The sequence below is a fragment of the Protopterus annectens genome, chromosome 16.part0 (assembly GCF_019279795.1).
Source record: "Protopterus annectens isolate FY-2018-M chromosome 16.part0, PAN1.0, whole genome shotgun sequence".
Lineage (NCBI taxonomy): Eukaryota > Metazoa > Chordata > Ceratodontiformes > Protopteridae > Protopterus > Protopterus annectens.
In genome coordinates, this window is record NC_056750.1 from 143883006 (window position 1) to 143895932 (window position 12927).

Below are 12927 nucleotides of genomic sequence, written 5' to 3' on the forward strand. Positions count from 1 at the left end.
GGAAAGATGTTATTATTATTTATTTTATTTATTTTTTGCATTTGTTAACCAGGAAAGTCCACTGGGCTTAGAAAGAGCCCATTTTCTGTGGAGGCCCGGGGAGAAAAGCTCCACATTAATTACATACATAGGTTCATAGATTGGTACAGGCTATTGGCCCCAGGGCCTATACAAGCCTAGCCATAACAATTCCCTAGCTATTTCTTCCCACAATATTTACTTCCCAAAGTAGAATATTCACACACAGAACCAAGTATGATGAGCAGTACTTTCACGTTCGAAGAAAGAATAAAAGTAATAGCAATAACAGTGATTATGTTTACAGTCAAGTTATGATATCTTATGAGAGTGCTGAGTGTTAATAAAAAGTAACTAGAGAGCTTACTGCATACTGCTGTTTGTGTTCTGTTCTGCCCAAGTTTTACCAAGTAAATGTCTGTTAGAGTATGAGTTAGCCACCTACTGTGTTCTTTGTTTAACATGAGACAATTCGTATCCTTCTAATAAACTAAATTAACCATATTAGCATGAAACAAGTGTATATTTACATGATTGGCCTAGGAACACTTGTTTGATTAAGGCCTTTGCTGCTAGATACCAAAGCCACGGACTTAAACTTAACACAAAAAAGTCCATTAACATGCCCTTTGGCAAAGAAGTCGTCTCTGCAAATTACAATGTTAATAATACCCCCCCCCCCTGCTGTTCAAACCCAGTGGTGAGAGATCTGGGAACACAGGTTAATACTAACCTTACCTTTGATCACCATGTGTCCAAAGTGGTAAGGAAGGCCTTCTCCATTGCACATATGAAAAGTAAGGGCATAACATCCAAAGCTAAGGAGCGTATAACTACCCTGGGCACGTCCCTCATCAGACCAATAACAGAGTACAATGCTCCCTTCCTTCTGTACTTCATCAGACACCTGCAGCAGCTGGAGAGACCTCAGAGGTTTCTCACCAAGAAAACTCAGGGCCTTCAACACATGACCTACATGGACAGACTGAAGGCCCTGTCACTGTAGTCTGTATCATATAGGCTACTTAGAAGCAATTTGTGCCTGGCCTACAGAGCAGTCTTGGATCCTGCCTTAATGGAAATGCTGCACATTGCAAATCAAATGGGATAAGATTCATTCACTCACTCTAGGGACCTTAACCTAGCCTGTGACATTACCAGGACATACTGGAGAGATAGATGTGTATCCCAGAGATTGCCAATCCTCTGGAGCAAACTACCAATTCACATTAAACAGAGCTCCTCAATGACCCTATTTAACTGTAACTTGGACAGTTGGATGGGAAGCTGTAAATTTACCCTGGGGGGGGGGGGGTTCATGTATGTCCCTTTTGGACAGGGGCAGCTGGTTCTGATCATTGATTCATATTGGAAATATAGCCTGTATATCGTGATCTGTAAGGGGACAGGGGTATGTCATGGCTTGGCTTGTAAAGGCCCTGGGGCCAATAGCCGAGTAACCTCCTATGATAAATTTAAGGCACAGATGGCATACATTCATATAGCACATAAGTATAAATATGTCTGCAGAATATGTAGCAGGCTTAGGGGAATAAAGGAGGAGGAAGAGTCAAGCTAAGGTGACAATCAACGAATATGTAAGGTAGAGGGAAGGAGAGGAGGTGTTTGTAGTTGAAGGGTTAATGTTAAGACTCCAGAGAGAGAAATCTGGTGTTGAAGTATGTTGTTGGAGTGCAGGAGCATAGCCAGTGAGGGGAGAGATGTAGTTTGAAGGATTTTTTAAAGGAGGCAGGATTGCTGATAGTTTTGAGTGAAGGGGGAGATTATTCCGTAACTTAGAGACTGTCCAGTTGATGGTGTATTTACTGAGTATGGACTCTGTTTTACAGAACTAGCATTATGGTAAGTATATAACTTTTGTAGACAGTAAGAGTGGGCTGATCTTATATAAGTTGTAGGACAGAATCTCAAAGGTTTTCCTACTGGGTTGACCGCTAGAAACATATACCCTTCATGGCAATATCTCCAGAGGAAGATGTTCATCTGGATATTACAGTCTGGCTGTTAGCAGAGAGGAGTAAGACTATGAGCTGTTTCCTGTATTCCCGGGTTTTTATTCCCTCAGCCTTAATTTGCTTACAGTCTTACTCTGAGCAAGTCATGTAACCAAACAGTGGGACAGTTGGACAACAGGGCTACACCCTCAATGGTGTCCCTGACTGCATTACCTAGTTACTGTCTGTTATCCTGTATATTCCAGTTTGTAATGTTTCACAAAGGTATTGAGTAAGTAGCTGCTGCACAGAATGAACCTTAGTAACTTGTTATCATTGGTCCCCTTTGTCCCACTTTCTACGTTGGGTCGAATGTTGTAGTCTCTTGCCATCTGTTTTGATTCATAGCCAATTTCCTACATTCTTTTGACAGTCATACCAGTCTGTTGCAGGTCTTCTCTCATTCAATCAATCTCTATGCCAGATGCCCTCGTTTCATCTTGCCTTCTTCCTTCCTTTCTTTCCCAAATCTCCTTCACTAGATTGTCTTCTTTCCTTCCCATGTTTTTGAACCAGTATAATCTGTTTTCTTTGACCTTCTCCACAGTTGGAGTCACTTTGGCTTCAGCTCTGATGCCTTAATTTCTTCACCTCTCCCACAGTTTGCATCATACTACCTGTCTCAGGCACTTTATCTCTGTTACCACTAACTTTCTCAGTTTCTCAGCCTTCATTGCCAGGTTTCTGTAACATACAGTAGGACTGGTCACTCCGCTGTTTTGTACACCTTACATTTCGGATTCTTTTGACATTTGTCTGTCATACACTACCCCTGACACACTGTGCTAGTTGGCTGCATCCTCTCTGATTCTAGCTTTCACTTCTTCATCTAGACTTCCCTTCTCCCTAACCATCCCTCTCAGATACTTCAAGTTGTTAATCTGTTCCACTCTTTTCCCTACTGTTTCAATTTTTAGTTTCTTCTGATGCCCCCATTGGCTGCCATGATAACTATTGTCTATATTCCATTTCATCCCACATGGCTTCAGGTTTGCATTCCATTCCCCAAACATTTGCTGAGTTCTTGTTCAGAGTCTGCCTGTAATGCCACATCATTTGCACACAACAGCTTTGTTGGTCTGCTTTCCAACCTGTTTGCTAATGAAGTCAGTTATTAGTGTGAACAGCAGTGGCCCAGAGCTGAACCCTGAATCACACCCAGTCCCACTGTGCGTCCAAACATTGTTCATATTTGTGTTATTCTGTCCATGTATGTAGACTGCACCAATGTTTCTGGAACCTCATACCATCACAGGACTGCCTTCATGATCTTTCTTGGGTCGTAACTTGTGACAATAGCTTTTTCCTACTCATGACAACATCTTGTACTGTCAGACAGCTACATAGTAAGGGTAAGTTTAAAAGCTTTATGATCCAAAGACTTTTTAAGAAAAAGAAACAAAAAGTGTCCTTTTGTACGGTTCTGTCTACATAATATCTAAGTTGCAGTAAGAATTCTTGCAGTATGACACTACTCCTGAGGATTAGAAGAGGCTGGAAATATGTGCACTGACTTAAATTTGGCATGGTTACAACTTTATCCATAAACGTAGGAGTGTTTCTAAGATGAACTCTGTCTTAGTGAAAAATATAAACCGGTAAAGTGGTTCAGCAGAGTTTGAAGTTTAGAAATCCATCCTGTTAAAATAAGAGCAACCAAGAGAGGTATTCTTCAAGCAAGGAACTTTTTTATTTTTCAGTAGTAACAGGCTCAAAGCACTTTAGAGTCAATCCATGTAGAACAAAGAAGTCCCATGGAGGCACTGGTCTTCTAGTGGAGGACATAACAAAAACTACTCCCTTTGAAGCATGACTTTCATATTTTCAGGGAAGCCAAAGAATTGGAATCTTAGCCTTGATAAAAGTTAAACTTGCTTTTTACTGCTGTTTCCCCTCCAGTTATGTCCTCCTTTCTTGAAATTTTAATTAAGAGATGCACAGTTCTGCATTTTTCACATATCTTTCTGTGTATTTTTCTGCACCTATTGACAGTCCAGCCGATAAGATTGCTGCTTATCTGTCCATGTACTCCCCCATTTCAATAACTTTTGTACCCTCACATTACCCAGTGAAAGGAGTCCCCACTTTCTGGAACAATTTTCCCTTTAGTTGGCGCAGTTATTGACAGTCAGTTGGTGAGAGTAGCAACTGACTAACAATGAGACTGTCAGCCCGGTAACCATGACATTTGTGTTTCCCAAGTGAGGCCAGATATCTCAGTCTAAATCTGCCTGCTGCAAGTTCTTTATTGTAGTCATCTGCTGTGATTCCCTGACTATGCTGGGAAGTCAGCATTTTTTTATTAGTTAACTAAGTAAATCCACTGGACTTATATCTCCCTTTACTAACTTGCTTAAAGTAACATAGATTACAAAAGTAAATTTAGGGAATCAAACGCAGGACCACAGGATGAGCTAAAGCGTGAAATTATCATTGACCAGGCCACCTCACACTGCCTCAGAAATGGGTGAGACAACATCAGATGCTCAGTCCTACCCTTCCTGACCAGTGTATTCACTAGCCAGGTCACTACTGAAGCCTGAATAAGCGGGGTCATGGTCGAGACTTTTCCTTTTATTACAACAAAGCCAACTTTGTAGTGAATTTAAACTACCAGGAATTGGATCTTTCCTGCGGGCGTAATAAGCCTTGGTCATCCTTTCTACACAGTCTCCCTAGTAAAGACCCACGTCACCCCTCCTACCTATCCTTGTAACCTTCCTTTCAGTCAGGTGACACTCTGTGCCCTTCACAGTAGGCTCATCACTACAATGTCTATACTAGCTGTGTGCCTGCTTCCTTGTTTGTCCCTTACACACACAATCTGTAGTCAGCATTTCTGACATATTCCAGCCTTGATACTGCAAATATCCAGACCAGATTTTATGACAAGATAACCTCTTTAGCTGCACGTTCATAGGTAGGTACTAGGCAATCGGCCCTAGGGTCCATACAAGCCTAGCAAAAAATGTACCCTGGCTTTTGCCACCCAAGAAATGTATTTTGTTTCATAAATGGATGAGTGAAGAAGACCTTTTGTTACATCAGTATAGGCATATGATCTGGGCTAAAAACAACATTCAGCAGGTTGTTTTTATGCTGTTTGTGAGAGTAAAAAGCAAAATAAGGCAAAGCAAAATCTGTGATTAAAAGGATGAAAAAGCTGTAGTCTTCGGTGATCTTGTGGTGCTTCGGTGTGTTTTCTTTGGTTCAGTGCTATTATGTTTCTGTCTGGGTTATGTTAGTATATAATCACAGGAATGTTGCTTTCAATTTTTAATTTCAGTCAGGGAATATTCTTGCTTTTCCCATTCATTTTACTTTCACTGGCAATGCAAAGTACTTGAGTTGTGAAACTGAATGCGAGAATAATTGCTCGTTTATTCTGACTGGTGGCAGTAGAGGAATATTTTTTTAATAATGACAGATGTCAATTCTTGGTTTATATCTTAAGTCATAAGTCGTGTGTAACTCAGAGGGCAAAGGGCCGTATTTCTTAGTGAGGTACAGAACTTTTGCCCATTTTGAAAGTAATATTTCAGGTTTTTTATAAGGTTATCTGGCTAGGAGCTATACAGGTGTTATCTCTGTAAAATATGTCACTACTGTGCAACTTAAATTCAGGCTTTAATCCTTGGAATATATTGCCTGCTGGTGAAATTCATGTGATAAATCAAAAATTGTTAATGATTTTTCTGATTATGATAGGGATGTGTGAATAATAACACTGATATGGCTAAGAAACTGCTGTTGGTAGTCCACCTTCATGCAGGATTATATGGTCATCTTAGCTAAGAAGCTTTGTTTCTGCTCTCACAATAGTACAAATGAGTATAAGTAAAGTACATTGTGTTATGGCTTAAGTACCAGGATTATATAACCATTGAGTCTTTTCCCATTTATCAGCTAAATCGCAGGTGTCTGATGATGCTCCATCCACCTCTACCAGTGGATTGTCTGCACAGCTGTGTGACCCAAAGCACAAGGATTGTACTTTGCGTGAGTTCCGTAAGCTTTGTGGTATGGTCGCAGACAAGCCAAGCTACACTGTAAAAACTAAGATTTTTCATGATTTTCTTACTAAGGGAACAGAAGGAGGTGAGTAGCATCTTGACTGAATATTTTTAGGTCAGTCCTTGGCAGATAGGCAAATTATTGTCTTCATGTTCTGAATTCTTAATCCCTTGTGTACTTACAAAGTTGGTAAACAGATGGCAACAATAAAGAACATTCTCAGACTAGCACGTGTGTGTGTGTGTGTGTGTGTGTGTGTGTGTGTGTGTGTGTGTGTGTGTGTGTGTGTGTGTGTGTGTGAAACAAATAAGTTGGTGCTTTTTCTTTGAAGAACAGGTATGAGTAATAGTTGTTTATTTATTGGTAGTACTAATGGAGAGCTTTGGACAATGCTTTATGGCTAGGCACCTCAGATTGACATGAATTTAATTAGTTATTTCAGATGATTAACTGCAAAGCTGATCATTCCCATTGCTGCAATAGCCTTTGGACAGTATGGGTTGTTTCCTACCCAAGTGACAACAATTGGCCAACTTCCAAAAGCTGTGTCTCCCTCGCAAACTTCCACTCTGACTGCTGATTTATTAGCCCAGGGTAGAGAACATCAGAAGTCAAAGTGGAAAATCTTCAGTACTTTTTTGTTGTCTTGTGAATAAGCAGCTCAGAGGCTTTACAAGAAAGAGCAGCAGCCAGTAGCCAGTAGTTTCTTTCTGGCAGGTAGGTCCCCTATGGAGAAACCTTTCTACACAGAAAATTTTAATGTGTTTAGTATATATTAAAAAGTGTTTTTTTCCCCTTCCTTAAGTTGTATATATGTAGTAGTCCCTTTAAGAAGCACTGTATTTCTTTATTACTGTATGTTTCATGTCTGGGACTGCTGTTTTTAGCCTCGGCTAGAATTGAGACTTTAGAAATGTACTGCTTATATAAACTTTTTTTATTTTATTTATTTATTTTTTTTATAAAAGTTTGTGTGGAGCAGTGTTTTATTTGGGCTGGGACGACAACATGGCATGCAGTGCTTGTGTTTACCCTCTGGCAACTTAACCTGACATTTGTTCCTGTCAGATTAATTTTATTTCTAGGGGACTTCTAACAGGATTTTAGTTACTGCTTGCGCATTTACAGGACATGTAGTGCTTGTGTTAACATTGTGACAGCTTACCAGCCATTTATTCCTGTCAGACTAATTTTATTTTAAGGGAGTTCTGGCAGGAATGTCGAGGACTTCTTGTGCAGTACTGTGTTTTGGGAACTTTTTGAGAATGGGTAAGTGTAAGTGTGTTGCTTGCTTATACGTTTGACACCTTACCTTCTGACAGACTCATTCAAGTGATCCTAGCTACATGCAATGCATCTTCTTCAGTCACAGCATGGATTACTTACCTTGCTCCTGCTGGTCCATTTTCTGCACTTCCTAAAAGAAAAGTATAACTTACCTGAGACCCCTTGCTGACTACACAGGCTCAGTGTTCTCCTCAGCCGGTAAGTGTGTGTACCTGTAGTGGTCATTTGTTGTTTCTGTGATGCCCCACCACTGGTAACAGTAATCAAGGAGCCTCAGTCTTCACCACAGGCACCAGTGGGGGACTTGCATTGAGAGGATGACAAGTTGCACAGTATTTCCAGTTGCAGCTCTGTGCATCAAGTGTAATTTCCCTAAAGAGTACACAGAGACCACAGTTAGTCCAGGGCTGGTTTCTCCCTCTTTCTCCAGCTCCCCAATAAGACTCCCCACTGGCACAGCTATAGGGTTAAGATCTCAGCTGAATGACCAAGCCAAGACCTCCAATACCCTTTTTGTCCAACCAGTGCTTAGTGTCCCTCCCCAAGTAGCTGACATACACACTCTTTGAGGTTTGATTTTTATATACACACACACACACACACACACACACACACACACACACACACACACACACACACACACACACACACACACCCTGGGAAAGGCTGGCACAGGTTTACTAGCTATGCTCCCTTTTGCCCCGACTATAAGGTAGTTATCACTGCCACCAGCCACGTCCTTAGCTACTTTAAGGCCCTTAACAAAGGGTGTCCAACTTACTGTGTAATGTTACTATTAATCCAAATATTTCCAGCTTCCAAACTTTTCCCTACCTTTCGCGTTTCTCCATTATTTATATATATATATATATATATATGTATATATATATATATATATATATATATATATATATATATATATATATATTTTCCCTTCTGGTCAGGTTCCCTTTCCAGTCTTTCCTATTGTGGCTGATAAGTCTGATAAGGGTGCACGATTCAAAAAATGTACTGGGCGTGGACATAAACTTTCACCATCGGATCGCCATACTCAGTGTGTAGTGTGTTTAAGCATCGCTCACCTGGACATTGGGTGTTCTATTTGTGTTCCAGTTTTCTGCCCGTACCCTCATGGATAGGCGCAATAAGTTGTTTTTAAAGGGTCTGTTACCCAGTTCTTCTGGTCTGGGTGCAGGGACTCAACCTCCTATTAAGTTGCCCGAGAGTAAAAGCAGGGGCAAGGAAAGTAGAGAGAGAGAGAGAAGTCCAGAGGCAAGGACAGGCCCCTGGAGAAATGGAAACTGGTGGACTCTTCCTCCTCTGCTGGTGAACCTTCTCCCAAAATTAAGCCTAGGTTATCCTCTCAGCTGAGTGGCCAAGCCAAGACCTCCAACACTCTTTCTGTCCAACCAGTGCTTTGTGTCCCTGCTCAAGTAGCTGACACACACACTCTTTGAGGTTTGATTTATATATAAGCACACACACACCTGGGAAAGGCTGGCACAGGTTTACTAGTTATACTCCTTTATGCCCAGACTGTAAGGTAGTTATCACTGCCACCAGCCACGTCCTTAGCTAATTTAAGGCCCTTAATATTACTATTAATCCAAATATTTCCAGCTTCTAATATTTTCCCTACCCTTTGCATTTCTCCATTATATATATATATATATATATATATATATATTTTTTTTTTTTCCCTTCTGGTCAGGTTTCCTTTTCAGTCTTTCCTATCATGGCTGATAAGTCTAATAAGGGTGTGTGATTTAAAAAATCTACTGGGTGTGGACATAAACTTCCACCATCAGATTGCCACACTCAGTGTGTAGTGTGTTTAGGCATTGCTCACCTGGACATTGGGTGTTCTGTTTGTGTTCCAGTTTTCTGCCCGTACCCTCATGGATAGGCACAATAAGTTGATTTCAAAGGGTCTGTTACCCAGTTCTTCTGGTCAGGGCGCAGGGACTCAACCTCCTATTAAGTCACCCAAGAGTAAAAGCAGGGACGAGGACAGGAAAGTAGAGAGAGAGAGAAGTCCAGAGGCAAGGACAGACTCCTGGAGAAACCCAAACTGGCAGACTCTTCCTCCTCTGCTGGCGAATCTTCTCCCAAAATTAGGCCTAGGTTATCCTTTCCTCAGCCTAGGTTATCTCCCGAGGCCCCGGAGTTAACCTCTCCCTGACACCACTCTAGGCCTGAGTCTGTGGCTTCCTGTGCCAGGTCATCCTGTAGCTTGTCCGAGAGAGAAGTGGACCACCTTATGAGAGTTCCTTCAGGCTCAGATCCTTTGGGGGTCCTTCCTGCCCCTAGCACACTGGGAGCAGTGAGTCCTTCCCTTTCCCTTACTGGGTGTCCTCCTTTCCCTGAGCCCCATGGCTTCGGGGCCTTCAGATGTCAGAGTTGCCGACGTTTTTGGTATCGTCGCCAACCATCGCCTTGAGTTACTTGGCCCTTTTCAGTTTAGTGCCAGAGGGCTGTCAGAGTCGTAGTCCTCTCTGCATCGGTTCCAAGGGTTTGGCATTGGTGTCGAAGGTTTCAGTGCCTTCCCTTCCCCTTGGAGCTTCAACACTGAGCAGCTCAGCACCGATCTCCCCACCCCCCATCGGCACAGATGAGGTCAGGGTTTTCGGCTCCACCAGTGTTGAGCACCTCGGCGCAGGCAGCACCAATCTCCCACTCTCCGTCGGCTTTTGACATGGTGGAGAGGGTTCTCTCAACCCCCAATGTCGAGATCCTCAATGCTTCCCCCTCCAGATCCTTTTCTACTCCAGCTGGATTCTGGATCTGACATCTTCAGTTCTCCACTTCACGGTCAGCATGCCCCTACCCTCCAGGTTGCTCTCCCTGTGGAGCCCCAGGCTTTTGGCTCCTCCCCGGAATCTCCCCCCAAGGAGGTCCACGGAAGTATGTGTGCAAGAAGAGGCACAGTGACTCCACCCCTGAGTCGGTCACCGAAGACATTGACTGGGAGGAAGGAGAGGGCTCGCCCAGATCTCCACCTGATGATCTGTTCTTCTGCATCAGAAAGGTGGATGGTCTTCCCAAAAGCTCAATCCAGATGGGTCAGTGTTCCTGGAAGCGTTTGGCACAGGTCCATCTATTTCCTGGGTGACCCCACCCCAGCAGACCCTTTGGTAGACCTCATTGCCCGCAGGGAGTAGAAGGAACTGGACGCGGTGGAGCCAGTACCCAAGCACCCTGACAAGGTCCTTAGCTGCCTGCAAGATAGGTTATTTTGGTAGAAGAGTGTTCCTGTTGATGCCTTGGTGGTTGTAGCTGCCACCATAAAGGAGCTTGCTCAGGAGAGTTCCTCTGGCCATCTGCCTGACAGGGAGTCCAGAACGATAGACGAACTGGGGAAGCATGTTTATACATCAGTGACCTTCTCCCTGAAGGCGCTGAATTATATGGCGCATGTTACTAGACTGCAGAGGTCACTGATCGAGGTTTCTTCGTCTACCTCAGAGTCCTTGTAGGCAGAGGAGAAGATGATGTTCACCTCTAGACTGGCCACTCTTAAAGCCATTTTTAATATTTCTATGAGGCTTCTCTCCTATGCAACGGAAGGCGCATCTAGAGTAGCCAGTTCAGGCATCTCTACTAGGCATCCTGGCTGGATGCAACTTTGCAATTTCTCTGAGCCCTTCAAGGCATCCTTCATGTTCAACCCCTTCATTGGATCCATCCTGTTCATTCCATCCGTGAAGGATACTTTAGCCCAGTGCGAGAAGGATGATACGACCCTGTCTGCCGTCAGAATCCGCTGTTCTACTCCTCAGCAATCCTACTTCGGGTATCAAAAAGGTAGTAAGAAGAAGTGTTTCATGAAGTTCCAGGGCTTTCCATCAAGCGCACTGGCAGACTCTTCCCCCAGAGGCAGATTTGGGAATGATTCATTTAGACATCGCCCTAGAGACAGAAGGGCTTTGAGGGACCAAGAGTCTTGGGACTCTCTCCCAGACCCCTTCCAATGACCCTGAAGTGTTGCATGGCTGGCCCACCCAGGAGGCAGTCGTGGGTTGCTTTTCTCTACACCCATCAGCCTGGGAAGCCATCTTGTCGGATCAGTGGGTGTTGAGAATAATATCCAGGGGCTATTTGATATCCTTTTTTCACCCACCAAAGTCCTGAAAGATTCTCCGGGATGTCCCACCTGCTCACAGAGAGGTAGACAAACTTGAAATTTCCAAGCTGCTCAACAAGCGAGTCATCCAGTCCATCTCCCCAGAGCTTTCCAGATCAGGCATCTAGTCAAGGTTGTTTTTGGTGTCCAAAAACATGGGGGGGGGGGACAGACCAATCTTGGATCTGACCCGCTTGAACAGGTTTGTTGCCAAGACAAAGTTCTGGATGGTTACTATTCAGTCTATCCTTCTCTACCTTCAGAAGGACTACTGGATGTACTCGGTGGACCTCCAGGACATGTATTACCACATAAAGATGGACAAGCACCACAGGAGGTTCCTATGCTTCCGGTCAGGAGCTAGGCATTATCAGTTCAGGGTACTCCCCTTTGGCCTCACCACAGCCCCCGGGGTGTTTTCCATGGTGGTAACAGTACTCGCAGTGCATCTCAGGCTGCAGGGGATACAGGTCTTCCCCTACCTGGACGACTGGCTTTTAGCTGTACCTACCAAGCATCAGCTTCTTCAGGCCAGGGACCAGTTTCTTCAGTCAATCTCGACCTTGGGCATCATGATAAACTTTTCCAAATTGAAATTGGAGCCTCTCCATTCCCTGGAATTCATTGGAGCACTGTTGAACACATCTCTGTGCAAGGTTTTTTTCACCAGCGACAGGATTCAGTCTCTTCAGTTGTGTGTGCGTGTCCCTCTAGAAACACCCCTGCTGTCAGCAGCCCATATCCTGCAAGCTCTGGGATCTGTGGCAGCAACTATTGTTATTTTATCTTTGGCAAGATTTACACATATGTGCATTCTCCAATGGACCCTAGCAGTGCGTTGGTCACTTCTGGACAAGCCCCTGTCTCATCCCATTCAGCTGTCCAGAACCTGCAAGTCCTCCCTAATGTAGTGGTTAATCTCTCAGAAATTAGCCGAAGGTCACCCTTTTGTCTGTAGCCACAGTCACCACTGACTCCTCCCGGCTGTGGGGGGAGGGGGGGCATTGACTGGGACGGACTATTCAAGGGACGTGGTCAGTGTTAGAGACCAACGTGCACATCAGTGTTCTGGAGATGAAGGTAGTGCTTCTGGCATTGCAGGCAGTGCATTCATTTCTCCCCCTAGGAACGATTCCAATACAGACGGGCAACATGGCAATGGTCTGATATATCAACAAACAGGGAGGAACCAGATCTTATCCCCTCTGTCGAGAGGCCATGAGATTATGGAAATGGCTTATATATATGTGTGTGTGTGTGTGTGTGTGTGTATATATATATATATATATATATATATATATATATATATATATATATTATAATATGTACTTCCTCAGGCCACCTTCTTATCACAACGCACATTCTGAGGAGTTCCAATATTCTAGCTGACAAACTCAATAGGACCATTTTGTCTCCTCACGAGTGGTCTCTGAAACAGGCAGTGGCGAACATGATCTTCCAGAAAGGGGG

The 12927-nt window shown here is 43.6% G+C and overlaps 1 protein-coding gene across 1 annotated transcript in view; it reads left to right on the forward strand.

The window, feature by feature from the left end:
• The window catches only part of LIG3 (DNA ligase 3), a 1243614-nt gene that overhangs the window by 21254 nt on the left and 1209433 nt on the right, over positions 1 to 12927 (forward strand). Inside the window, exon 5 of the mRNA XM_044058542.1 lies at positions 5922 to 6131. Within this exon, the coding sequence (XP_043914477.1) occupies positions 5922 to 6131 (210 nt within the window). The remainder of the gene's footprint in view (positions 1 to 5921; positions 6132 to 12927) is intronic.